Raw genomic sequence first — 24828 nt, 5'->3', positions numbered from 1 at the left:
AGGAGGCTGAAGCAGGAGGGTTGCGAGTTCAAAGCCAGCTTCAGCAAAAGCAAAGTGCTAAGCAACTCAATAAAACCTTGTCTCTAAAATAGGCCTGGGAATACAGCTCAGTGGTCAAGTGCCCAAGTTCAATCCCAGTACCAAAAAAAAAAAAAAAAAAAAAAAGCTTCTGAACCAAATAAATACATTTTGGACTGAATCACTGAAGCACACAGGCATTCCCTGATTTACAGATTTATGGTAATTTTTTAAATAGAATTTCAAACATACCCTAGATCACATAAAATAGTATAGTTTCCCTATATTCACCACCACTTAATTTTGCTAATTTTTACTTATTTGCTTTATACCAGAACAGCATTTATACCTAACTATACAGGGTCTTTTGGTTTGTTTTGATTTGATTTTTTGGTGTGGGAATGGCAATCAAATGCAGGGCCTTGTACATGCTAGGCAAGCACTCTACCACTGAGTAAATCCCCAACCCTATTTATTTAGTTTTAAGTTTTTTATCTTGTTTCTTAAAGTTACAAAGTATTCTATATACACTTGAATTTTTGCCATTTTCTATTCCTCCACAAACAAACCTCACTGTCTTTTTTTTACAATAAATGACTGGACTTCAAAGAACCCTTTGCATATTCAGATAAAAACACATATTATGAGACAAATCAGACTGGCCTTGGACTTCTCTAGGGAAGCATTCCAGGCTGGAAGACAGGGGAGTAATGCCTCCCAGGTCCTCAAGGAAATAGGACATGAGAGTTTATATCTAATTAGCCTGTCATTCAAGTATCAAAGCAATGATAATGCATTTTGAAAATGCATTGAAGTACCTTCTAAATTCAGAGGATGAATTTTAACAACAGCAAACAAAAAAAACCAAACCAGAAAATCCCAGCGAAAGAATTAACGAAGAGTATTTGATTTTTAGAACATGGAAGATAACTCTTTTCTGTTTAGGAGACAGCTCACTTTTTAAAACTGCCTATATTTTCTGTCAATCCAGTTAAATGAAGAACTAAGAGTAAAAGAAACATGGGGATTGTGGTTAGAGAGCAGAAGAGAACACTGAACACTGAGCTTGATGGTGGAGGCTCTCAGGTGGTGACAGCACAGGAGACCACAGGGAAGGAGTCTGGGCTTACATGTATTTCACCTTTCCTGACCAATAGTCTTCAGATTTAAAAAATATTTTAGGAACAAAGTACACTATTAATTTATGTATTTATTTTGATTTATTTTTGTTTTTGGTAGTTGTAGATAGACAGCATGCCTTTATTATTTACTTTTATGCGGTGCTAAGGATCGAACCCAGTGCCTTATGCCTGAGAAGCAAGCGCTTTGCCACTGAGCTACAGCCCCAGCCCCTGAAGTACACTATTTAGATTAGTAAAAGTAACCCTTGGAACACAAATACTTCTACATTATCTGAAGAAACTCATACAAAACACATCATGTTGAGAAACAGGAAAGCAACAAAAGAACAATAAAACAGAAAGCACTGTTAAATGTGAGGGGAGCTCCAAACCACTTTTGCCTTTTCAAAAAAAACAAAGTGTCTAAAAGCCACAATTTAAAAGAATGAAGAATAACTCGGACTGAAAACAAATGAGCAAAGGCAGATAATAACAATGTGATCCAAATGAAGCAGGGATCCAGGCTGCAATGTGTGGGATCTGAAATCTAGGGCAAAAAAACTTTTTTTTTAAAATATTCTAACTTGTATATGACAGCAAAATACATTATAATTCATATTACACAGATAGAGCACAATTTTTCATATCCCTGGTCTTTGTGTCTTCATACGTGTTCTTAGGGTAATGATGACCATCACATTCCACTGTCTTTCCTACCCTCATTTCCCATTTTTAATAAAGATAAACAGGGTGTAGATAGTTATCATGCAAAAACTGTAAGAAGTAAAGAAAATAACTGACAGAAATAGAGAATTCTGAGACTTTAATTCACTTCTCTCAGTTCATTCTCACACACACGCACAGGCAAAAATTACACATGGGTACAGAACACCTAACTAAAACAGATCCAGTGGATTTATTCTAAAAACAAAAAAACCAAAAAACAAAACAAAAAAACCTTCAATAGGTACAAGGAACCGCATAAAAACTGACCACAAAGATGACCTTACAGATTCCAAAAATGATACAGACCTATGTTATGGTGAAATGAAAACAGATGTTAAAATCAAAACTGGGGAATTCTCATAAACAACCATTGAGCCAAAAAAAGTTACCTAAAAATTGCAAAAGACTGAAAAAAATAACTTAAAGGCTAAAGTGGAGCTAGATAAAGAACAAAAAATCACAGAACTAACAAACATAAAGCTGGGAATTCCTTCTTTGGGAAACGTAAAAGAGCATCACCAATTAATCCCATCAGCAGCGAAGGTCCACAGTGCAAACACCTACACCAAGAAATGGCTACAGGGACACAGGCCTAAGTGATGACTCTGTGCGATTCTATGCAAAAATAGAAGATGAAACTATGGTTTTCTAAGAAGATTTAAGTGATTAAAACTTAACCAACAGTCTTTAAAAAGGCCAATTTCCAAAGAAATAAACGAGAGATTGGCACAGAGCTTTCCTAGGAACACACCAGTGTTCACTCATGAAGTACCTCTGTCAAACTTCCAGGGATAATGCCAATGTGACTCCAACTCTCCCAGTGCACAACAACGAAGGAAAGCAAGGACTCCAGCATAGGGTGTTAACAAACCCAGTGTCCCACAGGAATACTGATGTAAAAATTCCCAGATCAAATATTCGAATACACAGTCTAATGTCAAATATATTAATAAATGTTAATATATTCAAATATCAAAAGAATATACCATAGCCAAGTGTGAAATTCTAGGAATTCAGGGATGATTTAATAGTAAGAAATCTAATGATATAATTCACCTCATTAATAGATCAAAAATGAAAAATCATAAAAATTGATACATATTAAAAAGTGATTTAATAAAATTCAACACCCAGTCTCTAAAAAACACAGGAGTAAATCTTTCCTTATATTACCAGGAATATTCAAAAATATCTACTGCTATCACCTCAACACTTTGCAATAGTAATAACCAACATAGCTGAAATAGGTAAATCATATATTTAGAAAACCTTACAAATCAGTTCATATGCTATTTTTTAAATACATTCTTTTTGGGTACAAATTAAGATAGTAAAATTAAAAGTATTTATATATCAAGACTAGTGAAGAGATTTATTTATTTACTTTGGTGCTATGGGTTGACCCAGTCTTCATGTATGCTAAGTACTGAGCTTTACCCAGTCTCAAGGTAAAAGATTTTTTTAAAAGACTACCAGACTCTGCCAGGCTCGGTGGCCCATGCCTATAATCCCAGTGGCTGTGGAGGCTGAGGCAGGAGGATTGTAAGTTCAAACCAGTGTCACCAAAAGTGAGATGCTATGCAACTCAGTGAGACCCTATCTCTAAATAAAATAGAAAATAGGGCCGGGGATGTGGCTCAGTTGTCAAGTGACCCCTGGGTTGAATCCCCGGTACCAAAACAAACAAAAAAACTACTGGATTTTAATTACTTAAAACAGCAATAAGAAAAATAAAATTATTAGTAGTAAATAGAAGACGTGACAAAATCTGTATGAATGAAATTCTGAAATATCACTGATAAAAAGAAAAGGAAGGGCTGGGGTTGTGGCACAGAGGTAGAGTGCTCTCCTACCATGCATGAGGCACTGGGTTCGATCCTCAGCACCACATAAAAATAAAGATATTGTGTCAACCTATAACTAAGAAATGAATATTTTAAAAAAGAAGAAAAGAAAAGGAATAAGTGGGAATTTTATTATGATAAAGGCGGCAGAAAGTTTACAATGCGTGGTATTGGGACAACAGGCTACCCAACTTGGGGGATGAAAGATGGAGCCCTACCTCAGTCTGCACCCATACATACATTCTGGATAGATCAGATATCAAAAACAAATATCAAAAACAAAACCAAATATTAGAAGGAAAACAGTGGAGACTGTTTTCTCACAGTGTTATGAGAAAAATCTTATAAGTATGAAATAGAAAAGAGAAATGATATAACAAGAGTAAAAAGTTCACACAAAATCAGTCCTTAGGAAAAAAAAACCAATAACCAAAGTTAAAATACAAATAACAAGCTAAGAAATATATTTATAATAATATCATAAAAGACCTGTCTTAAGTCCTATATATTCCTGATATATAAAGAACTTACACCGATGCATTATCCCTATCTGAAATGCTTGGTGCCAAGCATTTGCTAAATTTGATTTTTTTTTTCAGATTTGGAAATATCTGCATACACATGAAATATCACAAAAATGGGACCAAAGTATAAACAAGAAATTCCTTTATGTTTCATGTTCACCTGAAGTTTGAGACCATATTTATAGCACACCTGTGCTTGGACTGCAACTAATCACATGAGGTCAGGTAAGGAATTTTTGCACTTGTGCCATCATGTTGGCATTGAAGAAAGACTCCAATGTATCTTTGATACAGGAATTTTGGGTCTGGCAGCAGCCATCAGGTAAGCCAAGATGAGCGCATTCAAGTATACCCAGGAGCTATGAAGGAAGCAGCAGTTGGATATGATACACTTTCTTCTGAGGGTTCACTGCCAGCAGCTTGCTGTGCTCCACAAGGCTCCCCACCCCACTCGCTGGATAAAGTGCGCAGACTGGGATACAGGGCTAAGCAAGGTTATGTCATACAGGATCATGTGCACTGTGGTGGCCACAAACGCCCACTTCCTAAGGGTGCCAACTGTAGCAGGCCTGTCCATCATGGCGTTAACTAGGTAAAGTTTGCTCGAAGTCTTCAGTCTGTTGCTGAGGATCAAGCTGGACACTACTGTGGGTCTCTGAGAGTCCTGAATTCTTATTGGGTTGGTGAAGATTTCACATAGAAATTCTTTGAGGTTATCCTCATTGATCCATTCCATAAAGCTATTAGAACAAATCCTGGCACCCAGTGAATCACCAAACCAGTCCACAAGCACAGGGAGAAGCACAGCCTAACATCTGCAGGCAGTAAAGTCGTGGCCTTGGAAAGGGCCACAAGTTCCACCACACTGTTGGTGGTTCTCCCCATGCAGCTTGGAGAAGACGCAATGCTCTCCAGCTACACCATTACCGCTAATGTAAGTATGATGTTTGTAAAGTTCATACCTAATGAACAATTTAGGACATTCATGTCTGCTTAAAGGTGTTATTTGTCTGTTAAAACTAGTATGCAGATTATTTCATAAATGCTTTTTCAAACTATGGAAGTTAAAGTGCAATAATGTTTGAAGACAATATGATGGTGTCTCTTGTTTCAAATAAGATAAACTTCATCTTGCTTTATCTTATTAGGGAGTTATATGTCAGTGTTTAACATACCCTCTGTGGTATAACAGTTGTCAAAGAAACTCTTTAAAAGAGGAAAAAAGGAATTTTACTTTATATAACATTTTTCGATTGGTGGTATATGTTGAGTAACTCTGTTAAATGCTCATTAGTTATGTTTACAAATTCTATTGAACTTTTCTTGTCTTATTGAGTCATTTAGGAACATACACACCATAGGTAGTAAGTAAGTAGTAGTGTCTGAAGATGGCTATTGGTGAATATAATCTATTAGCATAAGTTGCTAAATATAAGCACTAATATGTTACTTGCTGTGGGTTTGGGGTACATCTTTTATTGAGGACACTCCTCTCTGTTCCCAGTTTGCTAAGTTACAAAGAATGCTATTGTCTTTCATTATTCCTCAATACATTTCCATCCATGGACTTGTGCAGCAGACTGGTTTTCTATGCCATGACGTGCTCAAACAGCTTTAGGGCCTGGACTCAACACAATGAGGAAGTTTTACTTTTTCTCAGTAATGACACACTAGGCTCAACTTTCTTAGTTCAAAAACAACTGAAGTTGGTTAAAGCAATGATTTCTGGACATCTGGCCCTATCTTTGGCCTTCCAAGGACTACAAAAGACGTCCACAATGACAAGCAGGCTAAAATCAGGGAGCCCCTTTCACAGGGATCCAGATCAAGAGAGTGTACGGCTGAAGATCAGTTCTGCCCTAAAACACAGCAACAGCAACGGTGCCAAGAAGAGTGCATCTTCCTCACAATGACTGTAACAGCTGGTTCTTTTCTGAATGGAAAGCTGGGTTTAGGCATATCAGCATAAAGAGAAACCAATCTAGTATGTGTTGGAAGTGTCATCTGAAAGCTAAGGACCATGTATTCACTATTTATAATAGAGGTAAATGTCAAGAAATACATTGACATTAGCTGGGCTCATCTGGAGAAGAGTAGTCCACACAGGCACTGAAAGCCCAGCTTCAGATCATGCCAATGCAGGATCAGATCAAGATGATCTGAAATTGGTAGTACATCAGACACCATCCTGGAGCCTATCCGAATGTAAAGTAGTGCCCAAATTTGGTGAATTGCTTGCTTTTTTTCTTGATCACTCTTCTATCAGTTTTTAAAAACTGATTACGTTCTTTTAAAGATAAGTTCAATTTTCACCTATTTTTCTTTAAAAGTAGAGAAAAAGGCGTAGATTGAGCAAGAATACTATAACTATCAAGTAAATTGAGGAGTGATGTAATTCTATGGAGCATTACAGTCCAAGTGCATTTGACAAGATTTAAGGCTGGCAAATTCATTAAAAACAAACTGTGAAGGTAGAGAATGGTCCTTCAGACAGCATAGTGTCCCAATCCACCATTCATTTTCTCAGTTCACCAAGTACTTAGGTTTGTTCCAGGTGAAAGTACTGTGGCTAACAGTCCAGGTGAAAGGCATCTGTTCTTAAAATCTCTCACTTTCTTCTGAATTGTTTAATCCATCCAGGGCCTTGCCTTCTTCCAATAAAGAAGCAAAAGTAGTAGTCTGGGTTCAAGAGGTTTTCTAGTTTTCTATTTTAATTTTATTTAATAGCAAAGTTACAAAACGGTGTGTACATGTCTAATATTTCAGTTTTAGATTCAATTTTTCTGAACTTTGTCAATAAACTTTATTCTTTTTCTTCATCCTACCCATTTCCATTTCTGTGATATTCTTCCTGTTCTCTGGAGTCTCAAAGTGCTCCTCTTGCTCTTGAGATATGACTTTCAATTGTTGTTAAGCACCAAGATGCATCCATGCAACAAGCTATAAAACCCCAAGTTGCTTCATCTCCCTGAGGTAATTCTACATGTTCCAAGACAACATGTATGTAGAATTAATGGTAACAGCCCTGCTTACTTAACATTTTTGCAAAAGTATGAGCTCTCATGAGTCATAATTTCCTGAAAGTAATTATCTTTCAACCTTCTAGTAACAATTGAATCTCTGAATCTTCTGGCATCTCATTTGAAATGAATGTATTGGGAAATGAACACACTAATAAAAGAAGAAACATGGTTGCATCCTGTGGATTGAACTGCCACAAAACAGTAGTATGTTCTATTAATTAAAACATGTAAGAAATGCCTAGAATGTCCTCAAGTCCCTTACAAACAGCTTTGCGCTATTCATAGAGTTGACAGGTGTAAGAGGATTTGACGATTTTGATGGTAACGCAGCAAGTTCATTTCCAAGCTCTTCTGCACTGCTAGGCACTGCCCCATATTTCAGTGCCTCATGGTGCCCAACTGGCCCCAGTAGCTGGCTCGCTGGGGCTGAAAACAGACTCGGGAAAACAGATGATTAAAATTTGTAAAATTCAAGATGGAAATTTAAGCAAACACTGATTAAAATCTTTTGATGTTAAAAGATCTTCTACATATAAAAGCTATGGAAATTATGAGAAGATACAAAACATGACTATTAAGAAATGTGGGATTTCTTCATGAAATACACATCAGAAACCTACTTTCTTCTAGTCTCGGCAGCAATTATCACTAACTTCCATTCTGCAAATTAAAGGCAAATAATAAAATGGAAAAACATTTATGACAAATATAACGACAAGCTTACAGCCCTAAAATACAAAACTAAAACAATTAGAAAATGATTTCCCCTGTTACAATAGCAAGATGCTTAAAAATCATTAATCTCAGTGCTAGTAAAGACACATTAAGATGGCCACCCTCAATTAATCAGTGCTTAAGTATTTTCAGGAAAGCATTTTGGCATTAGGTATCAAGAACTTTACAAATAATCCTACCCTTTAATAGTAATTCCACTTCTAAGGAAATAATTTGAGATGAGGCACAGGAACATATAGAAAAATATTTCTTACATCATAAAATTTTATAGAATCAAAAGATCTAAATGTCCACAATCATAAGTTACATTATGTCCTCCTAATAGAATACTATGCAGCTTATAAAATTAATATTTCAAAACACATAATGGTTGGGACTGGGTTGGGAATCCTCAGCACCACATAAAAATAAATAAATAAAATAAAGGTATAGTGTCTAACTACAACTAAAAATTTTTTTTTTTGAAAAACCACATAATGGTGTGAGAAAATGCTCATGGTATAATATTAAAAGGTATTTAAATTCTATATATATACTTATGCATATACATATTATACACACAAGCATAGGGTGGGGGAAGAGAAAGTGTGTACTGCTAAGAGATATAGTTGATTGGGTTTATTAAGATTAATCCTTCCATTAAAATTAGAAAAACTAAACAAAATATTAAAAATTATTCATTTCATTTGAAGCATCCACCAATTCTGGAAGAATCAACTGAAATGCTCCAAAGCCAAGCAAAGTTTTCATAACCTTATAGGGCCAAAGACAAAATCTCTCTTTCAAGTGAATCAAGAAAGAGAGCCTTGGTAAAATCCCAAGGCCTCTGGGATATTCCAAAGTGCTATATACTCAAGGCTAATCTGGAAAGAGAGAGGTCCACACAGGTACTGAAAGCACAGCTTTAAATCATGCCAATGCCTGAAGAGTGAGCTGAAACTGGTGGTACATCATAAACTACCCTGGAGCATACCTGTCTTTGTATTGCCAATGGATAATCGTAGTGGACAGGCACGTGAGAGACCTAAGAGCATGCACTAGATAAGCCATCTTGTGTTGAAGGTTCTAGAGTGCTCCCAGCCTTCTTCCAAACTCTGTCCCACTCTCTACATGCCTGTAACTGCTGACTCATCGCACACCTTCATAGTGACTCATTAGGGAAAAAAAAAACAACAAAGACAGGTGAAATTTTTAGTAGAATTTCTAGTACCTGCCTTATAATTTCTGCTTCATCATAACAGCTGAGTCAATTTCCCTCATTTTGGAAGTAACTAAAAATAATTTACAGTGTTCACTGAATACAGATACAATGTATCAATTTTATGGGGATAAACTAACAGAAACCCTTCTTTTCCATAGTTTTCACTAATAGTAAAGGTGTTACAAACACTTTTTTTTTAACTTTTTAATTACTCCAAATGTCTCACCATAAAAAAATTATATTTTGATATCTATCATTTATGCAGTGACTTAATTAAAATATTGGTTAAGTAAAACATTTAGTTATTTTAAGACCAGATGAAGAAAAAGTTCCATGGGCTAGGGTTGTGGCTCAGTAGTACAGTGCTTGCCTAGCATGTGTGAGGCATTGGGTTCGATTCTCAGCACCTCATATAAATAAATAAAATAAAGGTCCATTGATGTGTGTGTGTGTGTGTGTGTGTGTGTGTGTGTGTGTGTATAATTTTTTTTAAAAGATAGTACTTCCATAAAAGGACATTTTCATTTATTTTCCTTTATACACATGCACTCCTTTGTTATAAAAAGGCAATGTTTTCAATTCAAAGTCTCAACTTCATAAGGATGAATCGTACACTTTACAGCTTGCTCAAATCTTTTTACATTATTAAATTAGGCTCATCCCAAAATTTAACCAACTTTTTAAAAACTTACTTACAATTCTAAAATAATGATACAACTAATAAAAATGACTTATGTAATGATTCAAAAATCACCATAGGTTCAAGAAAAATGTAGTTGATTCATATCTGAAATTGAAATATATTGTAAATTTTATGGTCAATCAATTTCCTGTGCAGTTGGAAAAAGCACAAGCAACACAGAGTCCTATGTGGGGATATTCTTCATACTTTCTACTATAGTAACAATCCAATTGAAATTGCCTCTGAAATCTCAACTGACCACTCAAGACAGAACTATACTCTGCCCTCTGACAAGAGTTTTTCAGCAATTAGAAAATGCTTAACTCTGAAAATTCCAGGGATAAATTTATTTCTGGTTTTAGTATTACCAGAAATAACCATAACTTACTTCAGGAACTAATTTACTTTAAGGACATTATTAAAATGTCCCAGCTTAACCTTTGTATCAACTCCAAGACAAATGAAAGCCAAATTTGTACTGATCCTTAACAAGTTCTAAGACTCCCTAGGAACTTGCCTCTATTAGCTCTATATCTCATTTCACTTTTTCTCATTCTTCTCATAATGTCTAACTCTAGTCTATATCTTTTTTGTAATTGTTCCCCACATTTTGGGGGACAAATGAAACTCCAATAAAATACATATTTGTTTGATACGCATACATGAATATAATGAACACACACATGCAAACTAAAAGCTGTGCACCTTCTGCTTCTTCTTCACCAAAGGGAGACCCTGTGCTATGCAGCCTGGTCTATGTTCTGTGGGCGGAACTGCTAACAGTGCCCTTCGACCTCAGCCAGCTACTGACATTCTCTTTCCTCCTTTTCCTCTATTTCCCTGCAGTTGGAAACATGAATCAATCGAGGACTTATAATGAAATAGGATATTTCAAATTTTTACAATAAAATTGATAACTTAAAACATTATAAACTTTTTCTTTTGATACACAACTATTAGACTTAAACCAAATCTAACTTTACTTTCTACAGTGCTTAGTGTATTATTACTACACTATTTCAATAGAACTCTGGGACAAAATCTCAATGATTAGCCAACATTTTTGATGTATAACCTACTAATATTGTTGTGTAGACTTTCTTTCAAAATCATGTAATTAAAAATCAGAATATAATGTCTTCAAACTGTATACTTTTTTCGGGGGGGGGGGATGGTGCTCCCCAGCACCCAGAGCTCTGAACCCAGAGCCTTGTGCATGCGAGGCAAGCACTCTACCAACTGAGCTATGTCCCCAGCCTTCAAACCATATACATTTTTAAAATGTCTATTTTTTATCTCCATTATAAAAAAAGGTTACCACAGTTTACTGGAGAAAAATAATGAAAAGCAAAGTAACTAGGCCTTCTTTTTCAATTCTATATAAAAGTCCCCTTGGTAACATTTACTAGTTTTCTGGCCACAAACACTACCTAGCAGAGTGGACTGCCACTGCTATAACAGGACAACTACGAGTGCCATTGTTCCCAAGCACTCAGGATGCCACCTTCAGTTCCACAGCCTGGCACAGAAAAGTCTCCAGGGGAAGACGGGGATAGCAGCTAAAGGAACAGAAGCTCCCATCTTCCCCGTGGGCATCCTCTGTGCACACATCTGTAAGAACGTGCTGTTCGAGCTGACTGCTTTTCTTTACAGAAAGAGTCACACTAATGTACTCTTTGTATTTGATTCCTTTAATATTATTGCTTCAATTATCAGAGTGATGTGAGAGGCTTTGTTTTTACTGCAGACAGTGGCTGTCTAGGAACATGACCACCCATCCTGTGGCTGATGATCACTGGATTGCTTCTAGACTCTGCAGGTGGTGTTTCGGTTGCTCTGGTCTCATTTTTTCCAAAAATCAAACATCAGTTTTGCTTTGCATAGCTAATGCTTTCATTTTGCCCACATTTATTCACCTTTGCTCACTACTCATTTCATTTGTCTAAATTCTCTCAAGCTCCTAAAAAGGCAAGTCCTTCCAGGCCAAGGGTTAGCGTCTCCTGAACCCCTTGAGGCCATTATCCCCAGCTCTGGCTTGGATTCCAGAGCTGCTCGAGAGAGCTGCGGAAAGTCTATTACTACAGGGTAGTACTTTTTAAGTAGCCTTGATGGCGTCTTAAAAATCTTTGGCTACATTTACTATCTTCGCTTTCCCTCTGTTGAGTTCTGTAGTTTTCACTACCAAATGGCTAAATGTGGATATCTTCTTAATTTGTTCTACTTTGAGCTTCCTGGATCTGAATGTTAGCATTTTTCAACAATTACAGAAAAACCGTAGCCATTGTTTCCAACAATGCCAACTCTCTCTTTCCCTCTGTTATCTCACCCTGGAACTGTGCATACAGGGTCTGTCAGTGACTGGTATTCAGAATGTACGACACACTCCACAATACTTTAGTAATGCTGTGACATGCAGTAAAAATGGGCAAAGGATTGAACAGATACTTCATAAAAGGAGACATAAAGGGTCAGTGAGAATGTGAGAACAGGCTCTACATCTCTAGTAATCAGGGAAATTAGCAAGAAGATGTGGGGCTTGAGATTTCAACACAGTTTTTGGATTAGGGATGCTCAACCTCTACTGTCATAGAAAGCAAATTCGGATTGCCTGGAGCTAGGGACAGGATGAACTAACCATGAAAGAGGGCAGGGAACATTTCTGAGTCATGAAAACTTCCTGTATCTTAACTGAGATGGTAATTACACAAGGCATTAATTACAGAGGAAGGAAGAAAAAACAACTTCCTCAAGAAAGCAAAGCTAGTCAACAGCAGAGCTGATATGAGAACTAGTCTAGTTCCTTAAAGATTTTAAGTTTCCTGTTGGAAAGACAAACTGGCCACAGGAAGAGACTACATTCACCCAATATACTGCTGAAGACTGTTAGTGAGTAGCCAGCCAGTCACTGGCACTCAGTGCTGGGGATAAACCCAAACACAAGAGATCCTTTCCATAAAGACCATGTCGTGGTGGGAGGGGTTGCCAGGCAGAGGGTGGGCAAAACATGGTACTGCTCATAAATAATTCAATGATATCATAGGCTACCAGGTCTCCTAAAATATCTCCTACAAGAGTTTTTGACTCTCAAGGGCTGGGGATGTGGCTCAAGCGGTAGCACGCTTGCCTGGCATGCATGCGGCCGGGGTTCGATCCTCAGCACCACATACAGACAAAGATGTTGTGTCCACTGATAACTAAAAAATAAATATTAAAAAATTATATCTCTCTCTTTCTCTCTTTAAAAAAAAAAAAAAGAGTTTTTGACTCTCAAGTTTAGACTCTAAAGAAGTAGATTCATTACAGAGAGAAAAATAAAGTTAGATCATCACCACATAACGAGAGCCAAAAATGGATTAAAGAGTTAACTGCAAAAAGCAAAACAATAAAGTTAGTAAAAGAAAATGTGGGAAGGAGGGCACAGTAGTGCACACCTGCAATGCCAGCTACTCAGGAGGTCGGGGCAGGAGGATCCTGAGTTCAAAGCCAACCTGGCAACACAGTGAGACTGTTATAAAAAGAAAATGTAGAGAACATAATGGTAACATACACTACAGTATTGCAGTGAAAATTAAATGAGAAATCATATAAAATATTGTCCCTGTCACAAAATGAGGAAATAAGGGCTCGTTTTTAATATTATAAATTATTATAACCCTTCTTGAAACAACTTCTACAATTAAATATTTATTACGATCATGATTATGATTTTCTCTCTCTCTCTCTCTCTGGGGGAAAAACAAAAAGCTTGGCCAATTCTAGGCAATCCCTCTATTACTGATCTTCATCTCCAGCTTGAATATTATTATTTATGTCCCAGCTACTATTTTTCACACTGACACATGAAGATAACACAGGAAAGATACATTCTCTATCCCTAAGATGCTCATAATCAGCAAAAGAAGCAGAAATATTTTTCAGAGATCATGATACTTTTTAAAAATAATAAAATTGAATTTTAAACATATCACTAAGGGAATGGGGTTAATGATACGGAGGACTGTATCAAAATCTGAGAGGAGATTTGAGATGAATCTTGAAGAATGGGTGTGACTTTGTCCATAAGTAAAGGAAAATCACATAATGAAAAATCCATAGCCTGTTCAGGTGATTGGGAAAGGCCTCACCAGATGGACCACTGAGTGGGGAGAGGCTGGGTATGAAAAGGAGAAAGTCTTACGACTGTATTGTGAAGAGCTTTGTACACATGCCCTGCCTGGGTATTTAGACTTCACGCACAATGGGAAAAACCAAGAGGATTTTAAGAACAATTATACCTAAAATTTAGAAAACTGATAAACTGTGAGATTTCTGAGATGACAATCAAAAAGGAAGTCTGAAAAGGCCATCGCAGGCAGAGGAGGGAAAGAGTGGACCTACCAAGTGCCCAGTGCTCTGGAGCTCAGCAGATGATGCAAAGAGGCAGGCAGAGATAGCGATGTGGGCAGGGGAAAATGGTCTGCAACAGCAGAGCCCACTGACCAGAGATGCTCTGCAAGGGGACACGGGAGCCAAGAAAAAGGTTTGCAAGAATGAAGCAACCTGATCCAACAATGTCTTGGAAAACCCTGACAACAATGACGGGCAGATGGACAGCAAAGTGGGGTGGGCAGAAGCATAGGGAAACAACCAGTCAGAGAAGAGCAGGCTCAAGAGACACTGCAGAGGACCAGTCTAGCTGAAAAGGGAAAAATATGGGTGGGTTTTACTTTAACCATTTATTTTAAAAAGCATCTGCTTTTCCCCTCCAGCTACCAGTTAAAAATCTAAGTGCTAGCATTAGAGGTCCTCCTAGTGTGGCCGTACTCTTTCCAACCACTTTCCCTTGAAATCCTACAGGCCTTTCCCTTGATCCAGACAGTCTAAACTGTGACTCTACTCTGCCTGCCCAAAGGATTCTGGACTCTCTCTGTGACCCTCTCAAGAAGGTCTGTAACATAATAGATTAAGATGCTCTAGCACACAGTAACTTTCAAAATCTGGTACCACCGGGCGTGGTGGTGCACGCCTGTAATCCCAGTGGTTCAGGAAGCTGAGGCAGGAGGATCTCGAGTTCAAAGCCAGCCTCAGGAAAAGCAAGGCGCTAAGCAACTCAGCGAGACCCTGTCTCTAGATAAAATACAAAATAGGGCTGGGGATGTGGCTCAGTTGTCGAGCGCCCCTGAGTTTAATCCCCAGTTCCCCTCCCAAACAATAAGAACAAAAAACTCTGGTACTGCATCATTTACTTAATGGTTATTTACAATCCTATGTGCTTCCTCTATGTCTACTTCACAGAACTGCAAAGAAATGTCAAAAAACAAAACAAAACAAAAAAACCCTGAAAATCCAAGGCAAGACCAATGCCAAAGAATCTGCATACTGGAAAAAGTCACTGGGGTACAGTTCTGTGGAATCAGTTGCTTCTCTTTAAGGCTCTTAGCATGTGAATGGCATAATAACACCTGCCCATCTACTTCCACAAAATGGGAGAACAAATCAATACAAACTGAAGTGGGAGTGCAGGAGGGGTCCTGTGAGGGTCCTCAGGGCTGCACAAATGTGTAACAGTACTGCTCAGTAGTTTTTTTAACTAACTTCTGTTTCTAAAAAAGGTCTGGATATAATGGTTTTTCTCCTCCTCTCCAGCAATTTAAAAAAGTGAACAGAAATTTACAGAGACACAGAAAATTTTAACTTGAATAAACAACTCCTGGGAATTGGGCTTCCTAACACTAAACTCTAGCATGTAATGAAACTGTGTGCCTGGTCTCCAGGGCAGCCTGCCCACGAGTCTGGGTCTATACAGACCTGTCTGTAGCGACAGGAGGCCTCCAGAGAACTCAGAAACGGCAATGCCAAGCATGCCCAAAGGTCAGCAGTCCCACTTTCTAACTGGGGTTTGACCCTAACTGTATTGGTTTTACTCAAGACATGTAAGTAATGGATGCCTTAATTTGAACTAGTAATGGGACTAGTCTTGCAATCCAATGTTAGTCCGATGATACCAGTCACAAAGTACTCACCCCTAGAAACAGAATTGAATTCACTCAAGACAGGAAGGAAACTGAGAGAGCCACTGCTTCAATTGCTGATTCCAGTAGTCAATTAAAAACAAATTTATCTCCTCTAAACATACTTCCTACCCAATAACACCTGTAGAAACTAGCACAAGATCCAAACTTCCTTCACAAGCAAGTTTTTAAACTATCTTATAACAACTACTTAGAATAATTACGAATCTCACAGACAATATCATAATTATTCAAAGTAGATGTGCATAAACTGGATTAAAGGGGGAAAGGAGGTGGTTCCTATAATTTATTTTTACTGGAATATAAAAACATTACTGGTGTTTAAAGGAATAACCTGACAATGGGCTGCATCACATGCGACTAAAATCTCAAGCGTCACTCCTGCCACTGGCTTTGCTGTCACATGGCTCTTCATCCTTGCTTCCTAAGCTAAGAGCTGTAAAACAAGGGCTAATGTCATTGAAACATACAAATACTTCATAAATATTTAACATGCATATTAAGTAAGGAAGTAATTCAAAGCTTTACTATAACTATCCAAATTATATGAAATTAATGAATCCATGTGCCATCTAAAATTTAACATTTATAGATATGTGAATTAAAAAGAAGATATTCCTTTGCTTATCTTCAAAGACAACCCTGACCAGACTACTATATTTTTGCTTTATGATAAAATGACTCATTCATTTCACATTCATGATGATGAAACATCACAAAACATCCTTCAGTTTGTTTGTTTGTTTGTTTGTGGTGAGGATCTGGAGCTCAAATGCTTTAAAATGCCACAAATTCTACTTACAGAATTCCTTTCTAAAATTGCAACACAACTTACTATGTTTGAAGAGAGGAATATATTACTGTGGATTCTAATGTATCTAGAATTACACAGATATTAAAAACGTTCCTTAGATTTGCCTCTACTAGAAGGTATTTTGTTTTGTTTTATTACCGTAGCTCTTTTTTGAAACAAAACGGTGCTTTTTTTTTTTCTTTTGAAGAAAAATCACAAGACTCTTGTGAACTTCAGCATAAGAAAACAGTTCCAGGAAAAAAAAAAAAAATAGGGATTAAAAAATAGAGAAAACCCCAGGAAACTTCAGGAAATAAGAGTACACATTTTTGGCAATTTATAAAAATGGCATAAAAGAGAGCTTTAGAGACATAAGCCCAGGGAAAGTACTTTAGAACCACCTTCCCTGCTGCAAGTTTAAGAAAACTGATTTTACATCAAAACAACCAAGGGAAAATACTGGCTGTCAGAGCAGAATCACATCTGTACAAGCAAAGCACACAGCAAAGATGCTGACAGAGGTGGGCATGGTGGCGCATGCCTGTAATCTCAGCGGTTTGGGAGGCTGAAACAGGAGGATTGTGAGTTCAAAGCCAGCCTCAGCAAAAGCAAAGCGCTAAGCAACTCAGTGAGACCCTGTCTCTAACTAAAATACAAAATAGGGCTGGGGATGTGGCTCAGTGGGTCGAGTGTCCCTGAGTTCAATCCCCAGTACCAAAATAAATAAATAGAAAAAGTATTTTAAAAAACACCCAAGAAACCATGATCTGCTGCTCCAGAAAAGACGCGGAAAACAGAACAATATCTGAAAGCTATACAGACACTGCAAAGTCTCAGAATGAGTTAAACATCTGAAGAAAATCACTTCAGAAATGAGGTACAAACCAGCAGGCATTCACGAGTGAACACACAGCAGATAACACCACAGATAAACAGCAGACTCAAGAAGGGAAACTCTAAAAATCTCAAACTAAAAAGATGAAAGGAATTTAAGAAAAAATTAGAAATACAATGAACAGGGAAACGAAATCTAACATACTAAGAGAAGCCCCAAACAATAAAAACTAAGCAATGAAGTATGTGTGTGTAATAAGGGTGATGTAAAATTTGGATTGAAATATATTCAATTTATTTAAATGCATGAATTGCAAATGCTACTTTAAAAACTAATATTTCCAATAGAGTGTGCTATTTCGAACACTACTTTTCCTATGCAAACTATGCCACAGGGAAACCAAAGAGCAGATGATAGGAAGCTTGTACTCTTACAGAAGCATATTCCAGTTTAAAAAAGAAAGACTATTACAAATTTTTAAGCTTTAGTGAATTATCAGATCTAACAGCAATGGCGACAATCAGGAAATGAGAAGCAGTCAACATCATGTGCCTTCTTTTTTTTTTTTTTTAGTTGTTGTCAGACACAAACAATACCTTTATTTTATTTATTTATTTTTATGGGGTGCTGAGGATCAAGCCCAGCGCCTTGCATGTGCTAGGCGAGCGCTGTACCCCATTGCGTGCCTTCTAATACGACCCACCATCACCCTGGAGCTGTCTGACCCCACCTTCAAGCCTGAAGGCAACTCAGGACTGAGCAATAACTCAGGTAGACCACTGCAAGGACATCAGCAACGGTAGACTCTGAGAAACCAGAACAAACAACCCTGTTCCTTCATAAATAATTGCCAAAAGGAAAATATCCAAAAAAGATGAAGGAGAAACTTACAGATTAAAAGAACAAAGACAAGAAGACTCCAACAGCACATCCAAGTAAGCCACAAGGAGGATGTGCCCACCCCAAGGGCCAGTCGCCTCAAAGACCTTTGTTCTATGATGAAGTCACTCACCAGTCAGAGAAGGAGACCTAACCACTATGCGACTCTTTACAGCCTGTGGTGGCTTAAGATATTTTTAAAGTTTAAAAGACACCTCTGAGTTCAGCCTTGACTGGACTAAGCAACACAACTTGATTTAAAATAAACCTAAGGCTTGAAAAGTGTTACCTTTAAGAGTGCATAATATGGGGGCTGGACTATGGCTCAGTGGTAGAGCACTCGCCTAGGACAGGTGAGGCCCTGGGTTCCACCCTCACCACCACATAAAGATAAATAAATAAAAGTATTGTGTCCATCCACAACTAAAAAATATGTGGGGAAAAAAAAAAAAGAGTGCAGAATAGTAACATTAGGCTTTAGAGCCAAAGATCTATTTCCTGGCACAGTCCAACACTGCTTTCTGAGCTAGCGCAGGCAAGGGGAACAGACACTGGCTGAGAAGCAAGGGCACTAGATGAGGTGACTCCCTGGGCAGCTCCTCATGGGAGCTGACTGAACAGCAAGGATATAATTGCAAACAAGGATATAATTGCAAGAAGCACAGGATGCTCTACAGCGAGCTGCCATAATAAAAAGAAATACGGCATCAAACCCACTCACACATGTAAGCTGTCCCTCTCTGCCTCCCTCCCTCCCTTCCTTCTTTTCTTTCTTTCTATCTTCAGATGAACCAACAAAATCATGGCCATTTGGTAGGTAAATACATTTATTCATATTTGCTTTACGAAATATGAACCTTAAGACATGAAGAAAAATGTGATCCAAAGCCATTTGGGTCTAAATTAATGGAGAAAAAAGACTGCTTTATCAACAATCCATAATGCAAAATGAGAAGTGATCTTATTTATCAATCCTTTACTACAGTTCGACACCGGGGTTATGCTATGTAACACTAACTCCCACTACTGAGGGGCCAGTTCTCTCACACCCACTCAACAGGCAATTCTAGATCAGGGACACTTTTGCTGGGGACTCAGAATACTTCTAAGATAGAGATGCAGAAGAGAGAAGTAGCGGTCTGAGAAACCAAAATAACTCTGCCAAGCTTACATGATTTTAAGGTCAAACGTAATCCAAAGAATAGTATATCTCAAAATTCTTCTGTAAGCAATTTTGATATACATAAACTATGTTTTTTTTAAAATCTCAACTAGAAGAAAATACTGTTTTCTTTGGTAGTTATGGGGATTGAACCCAAGGTCTTAAGCATGCTAGGCAAGCACTCAACTATCTGGCTATATCCACAGCTCAAGATCTTTAAAAAACTGTTTCATACTAAAATCATCTTCCTGTAATCTGTTCTGTATTAGTTCCCATGCCTCATATTATTTGCTTCTTTAAAAACTTAAAAATTAAAGTAAGTATTACTTGTGTTATTCTCATTTTCCACAGTGTTTCCTATTCTCTCCTCTATTGCAGGACAGGAGCTAGGAGTTGATGGCCAACCTAAGACACTCCCCTGCAGGTACACAATGAGAGCAGCTCCCAGCCTCCCTCCCTCCTGCACAACCTTTATAATCTTCGCAGAACACCAGGAGGGGACAAATATACAAGGAACTCAATTTTTGTTACTTATTAATAAAGATAAAAACAAAAAAGGCATTTATGGAAGTTAGCTTTTATAAGTTAGCTGTTTTCCATTTTCATAGACAGTATTAACAAATGTGGGAGGGATAAATACAAAGAAATTCTACCAATTAGCAAAAAACTCATCCAAACGTTTAAAAAAATCTATAAATTTGGCATTATTCTTTTAAAAAGTGCCCAGAGAAACAAATGTAACAAAGCAAAAATCAAGTTCCAAATTGAAGACTCCCTTATAATTAGTATAGAGCAGGTTAATAGTATTCATCAAGTAGCTGGATTTTTTTTTTTTTTTTATCCTGAATCTTTGGCTACCAAGATAAATGGCATTAGACACGAAGGGGGAAAAAAGAATGTATTTTTTTTTAAAATGGGACATTTATTCAATATATCTTCTAAATGGCCTTGTTACAGATTCTGTTAGTGGGTTACGAACTGAAAGTTGCCTTTTACCACGCATACTGTGCTCATCCTATATTGAAATGACTAATGAATGGCAGGCTGCTGTTAGCTTCATATATAAAGCAAGTAAGTGACTAAAATGCCTTTTAAACAAGACTTAGTTTCTAACAATTAAAATAGTTTATAAATAAAAACTTGAAAATAGAACTTAGTGATATTTTTTACTTGTCTAATATTTACAAAACTTCTAAATACAAATTCCTGTACATGTTTCTGTAACTGTAGATTTCTACAAGGCAAGAAGTGACTTCAATCCTTTGCAATAGTGTTGACTAGTAGACTAGATCAGAAATTTTTAGACATTTCCCCCAAAGTCTTATATGAAATCTTACAGGGATATTTTTGTTTAAACTTACTTACTTAGTAATTCGGTCAATGTTGGCAATTTGCTTCTGGTTCCTTATAATCTCAATAGCTGCCCAAAGATGCTGGATGGCTTTTGTATCCGCCTGTCGTCTTTTTGTTAAACGTGCCATGACCTGTTTACTTCTTTCGCTGTAGTAATATACAAAACATAAGGCAAAAAACATGGATTACAAATTGAATTACCACCAACACAATGAGCAACACTTCCAGCACCTCCTGACTATCCTGACTATTGATGATAATAATGTAAGCTGTAGTATGACCGACTGTTTATTTTCTACCATCCACATCAGTGTGTATTACTTCACTACTTTGTGAAGATTGACATTCTAAAATCCAAAACGCTAAAAGATAATCTTTCCAAGGACAAGTGGCCACCTTGTACCAGCTTATCAAAAATAAACAAAGGAACCTTAAGTTTTATTCTAAAACAGACATATTATCTGATAAAATTTCATTTTAGATACTACACTATGTGAAATTTGAATAATATAAAATGGGATTTAGATGTCCTAATTGGTACTTTAGTTTATTATAGTTGTGGCTTTTAAAATGCCAAATTTATGTATATGAAAACAACATTTAAAAAAATAAAACCACAACAGAAAATAAAAGATAAGTTACTGTGGGGTGAGATTTGACAGGCTGGGGGATAACATACTAGATAATTCTAAATTTTTAGAAATGAACAAATTCCTAGGATTAGATGTTAGTTGGGTGGTATTTGTTGCATTCATTAGGAAACAACATTGCTACTTTATTCAACTTTTAATATTCTGGGTAAACTGAAGAGTGACCACACCTCCAGATAATTCTCCAGCTGTCTCTGGGAAGGCTAGGGAAACACAAGGGATCACAGCCTGGGTACTGGATGGGCACCACTACAGAGCAGGCCTCAGCCCTGAGCCATGGTCTGCCACAGTGCTACAGGCCGCTTCCTTCTGCACCAGGGTGAACCCTACACTGGGTACCCAACGAAACATAAGCCTCTGAACTACACAGGTGATGACGCTGTTTACAATCTACAGGCCCCAGGTGAACACCACAGCTGGGACTGGGGGCCACAGCCTTGACCTGACCTGGCCTATCCTCTAAAGGAAGAGGATGAGGGTGTGAACTTGTTCTTGGCACTCTCCTCTGCCCCACAACTGGCTCAGAGTCATGTAAATCACCTTTTTCTCCTCCTCGACATTTCTTCTCACAGCCACATGTCCCACTCTTTCTCTGACAAACCTGAATAAAACCTGCAGCTGCACAGAAGCTTATCTTGACAAGACTCACTTCTGGTGAGCGTGGGGTCGGGCAGCCTCCCTGAATGAGGCCTGCTCACACTTAACACACCCACAGGTGTCTCTGCATGCCCTGCTTCTTCCCACCTTGACTTCTGATAGTTCCTAATGTGCTCCACAGAGAGAATAATTAGAAAATAACTGTGCAAGTTTTAAAGAAAACTAAGGACAACTCAGTTGGTTCTGTATGAACTCACACATATAACTAAATGATAATAAAAATTACAATTTACGAATGTCTCTGTTTTAGAGACTTAAAATATATAGAAACCTCTCAGATTAAGTGTGATTATACAGGAAAGCCAACTTCCAGAGCTGGAGAAGAATAATGGCAAGGAATAATAAATAATTCTAATTTATTAGTATAAATTAGAAAGTGACATCTAATGGTAAACTGTAGTAATGTAACAGCTCTGACAGACTGCACAAATAAAATTTCACATTGTTCAGATAAAAATAACAAAATTTAAATTACCCTTATAAACTTAATAAAATACATTGTGCTCACTTTGTGAAAGGCACTGTGCTAGGTATAATGAAGTTTTTAAAAATGCAAGGGCTGGGGTTGTGGCTCAGTGGTAGGGCACTTGCCTAGCACATGTGAGGCCCTGGGTTCAATCCCCAGCACCACATTAAAATAAATAGATAGATAGATAGATAGATAGATAGATAGATAGATAGATGTACTGTGTCAATCTACAACTTTAAAAAAAAATTTTAATGTATCAATGGTGATCCTTGCCAGAAAATAACTTAAAACTGGCAGAAAAATTTTGACATGTACGTGAAATTTTTAATTATGATATATGACATATAAATGGTCAGTCCAGCATGTGCTCAGACAAGGGACACACTACTTCCAACTTAAAAATAATTTTTTTTTTTTTTTTTTTTTTTACTTCCAGGCAAAATTTGAGCAGAAATTTAAATAAAAACCTCTGCAAAATGGTAAATATGTGAGAAAATATGAAAGTCAATTTATTTTAACTTAATGTATTAGTTTATTTAATTTATTTTCTCAGTTTCTTTAAAAGATAATCGTTTGAAATAAAGAAAAGTAACTGATAGGTGTCTTTTAAGTTTATAACATATGTAGAAATAAAACATATGACAACCATAGCACAAAGAGAGGAGAGGGGACTAAAGAAAATCATATTATAAATGTTTTATATTTGGTGTGAAATAGTATCATATTTATTCAAGTGTAATTATGGTAAATTAAGGAAGCATACTATAATCTGTAGGACAAACATTAAACAATATTATATACAGGTACAGGTAATTTAAATTTAACTTACAAATTATTCTTTCAAGATATATGAATGAATTTTAAAATACCCAAATAAAGAATAATTCACTCAGAACTATAGAAAACATATAACAGCAAAACAAACATTTTTAAATATAGTAAGTATTTATTTATAAATTTATATATAAAATAAGTGTATTTGTAAAACACACTGTAACAATCATAAGAACACAGTGGGAAGTTGGACGTGGTGGTGCACACTTGTAATGACAGCAGCTCGGGAGGCTGGGCCAGTAGGATGGCAAGTTCAAAGCCAGTCTCAGCAACTTAGTGAGGCTCAAAAAATAAAAAGGGCTAGGGATGTGGCTCAGTGGTTAAGCAACCCTTGGATCAATCCCCAGAACCAAAAAAAGAACGTAGTAGGGACTAAGTAGCAGAAACTACAAAGGTGATGTCACATTTCTAGAAATCATTAAAGTCAAGATTAAAGGATGAAACAATGCTACACCTCAGGAAAACAGACATAAGGTTAAAGCAGAAGATTCCGGAGATGTGACTGAACCAAGTGGTAGACAGCAGACAGACCCTGGATTCAAGGTACACCCTAAGGGGACAATCACTAGTTATAAGGATTCAAGCAGAAAGCGGCAACTGGGCTCAGGAAACTCAAGAAAGCGAATGTAACCAGGTGAGCGGCAGACCACAAGAGTGGTAGAGCCACGTGGCCACTGAGACAGGTCTCTACAGGAAGACCAATCAGAGTCTTCTGGGAAATCCAAACGTGCTCATTCACTTAGCATACACCTCAAGCCTACCTGTTCCTACCAGGCCCTCTTATACTCCCTAAGGACACAGCAAAGCAATCCGACAAAATTCCTTCAAGAGTAATGATATGGCTGGATAGCAATTTGGTGTTCATCAATAATGAGAAAAAAAATCTTAGGAAATGAGTTTCTTAGATCCTAAGTACAGAGAAGCTAGTCATTTAAGGGCCTCGCTGATTCAGCAAAGGAGACTTTTTTTTTCCTGTTTGTGCCTGAACAACTGTTACATTACTAAGAAGGTTCACAATTCCCAAAATGCCCCAAACTTCACCCCTGTAAGCCTTTGGTCAAGCAATTCTCTCTCTGCCTGAAATGTTCTCCCCTGCCTCTTGATTAATTATTTCTCTGCTGCTCTAGGGTTCAAATGCAGTCATCCCTGACCAATCTTTCCTTCTGCAATCAAACTCAACTCTCTTTTGTATGCTAATAGTAATTTGTTTATACATCTCTTACATATTTATTGCTTGTACAAATTATTATAATTTCCTCAAAAGAATTCTTTAATTTAACTAAAAAAAGACATGTCTCATTTATTTTTACA

At 37.2% G+C, this 24828-nt stretch overlaps 1 protein-coding gene and 1 pseudogene across 9 annotated transcripts in view; one reads left to right on the top strand and one right to left on the bottom strand.

Moving 5' to 3' along the window:
- Zmynd11 (zinc finger MYND-type containing 11) overlaps positions 1–24828 on the bottom strand; it is a 91119-nt gene that overhangs the window by 43593 nt on the left and 22698 nt on the right. For 8 of the 9 annotated variants that reach the window (XM_076832066.2, XM_076832073.1, XM_076832068.1 and 5 more), the window contains exon 2: positions 20920–21054. The exons of the other annotated variant lie outside the window; for it this stretch is intronic. In XM_076832066.2, coding sequence (XP_076688181.1) covers positions 20920–21035 — 116 coding nt within the window. In that variant the 5' untranslated portion in view covers positions 21036–21054. The remainder of the gene's footprint in view (positions 1–20919; positions 21055–24828) is intronic. 9 annotated transcript variants of the gene reach the window in all.
- On the top strand, positions 4566–5166 carry LOC143379407 (large ribosomal subunit protein eL15 pseudogene; annotated as a pseudogene).

Source organism: Callospermophilus lateralis, chromosome 13, assembly GCF_048772815.1.
Source record: "Callospermophilus lateralis isolate mCalLat2 chromosome 13, mCalLat2.hap1, whole genome shotgun sequence".
NCBI lineage: Eukaryota > Metazoa > Chordata > Mammalia > Rodentia > Sciuridae > Callospermophilus > Callospermophilus lateralis.
This window is presented reverse-complemented; position numbering and strand designations above follow the sequence as displayed.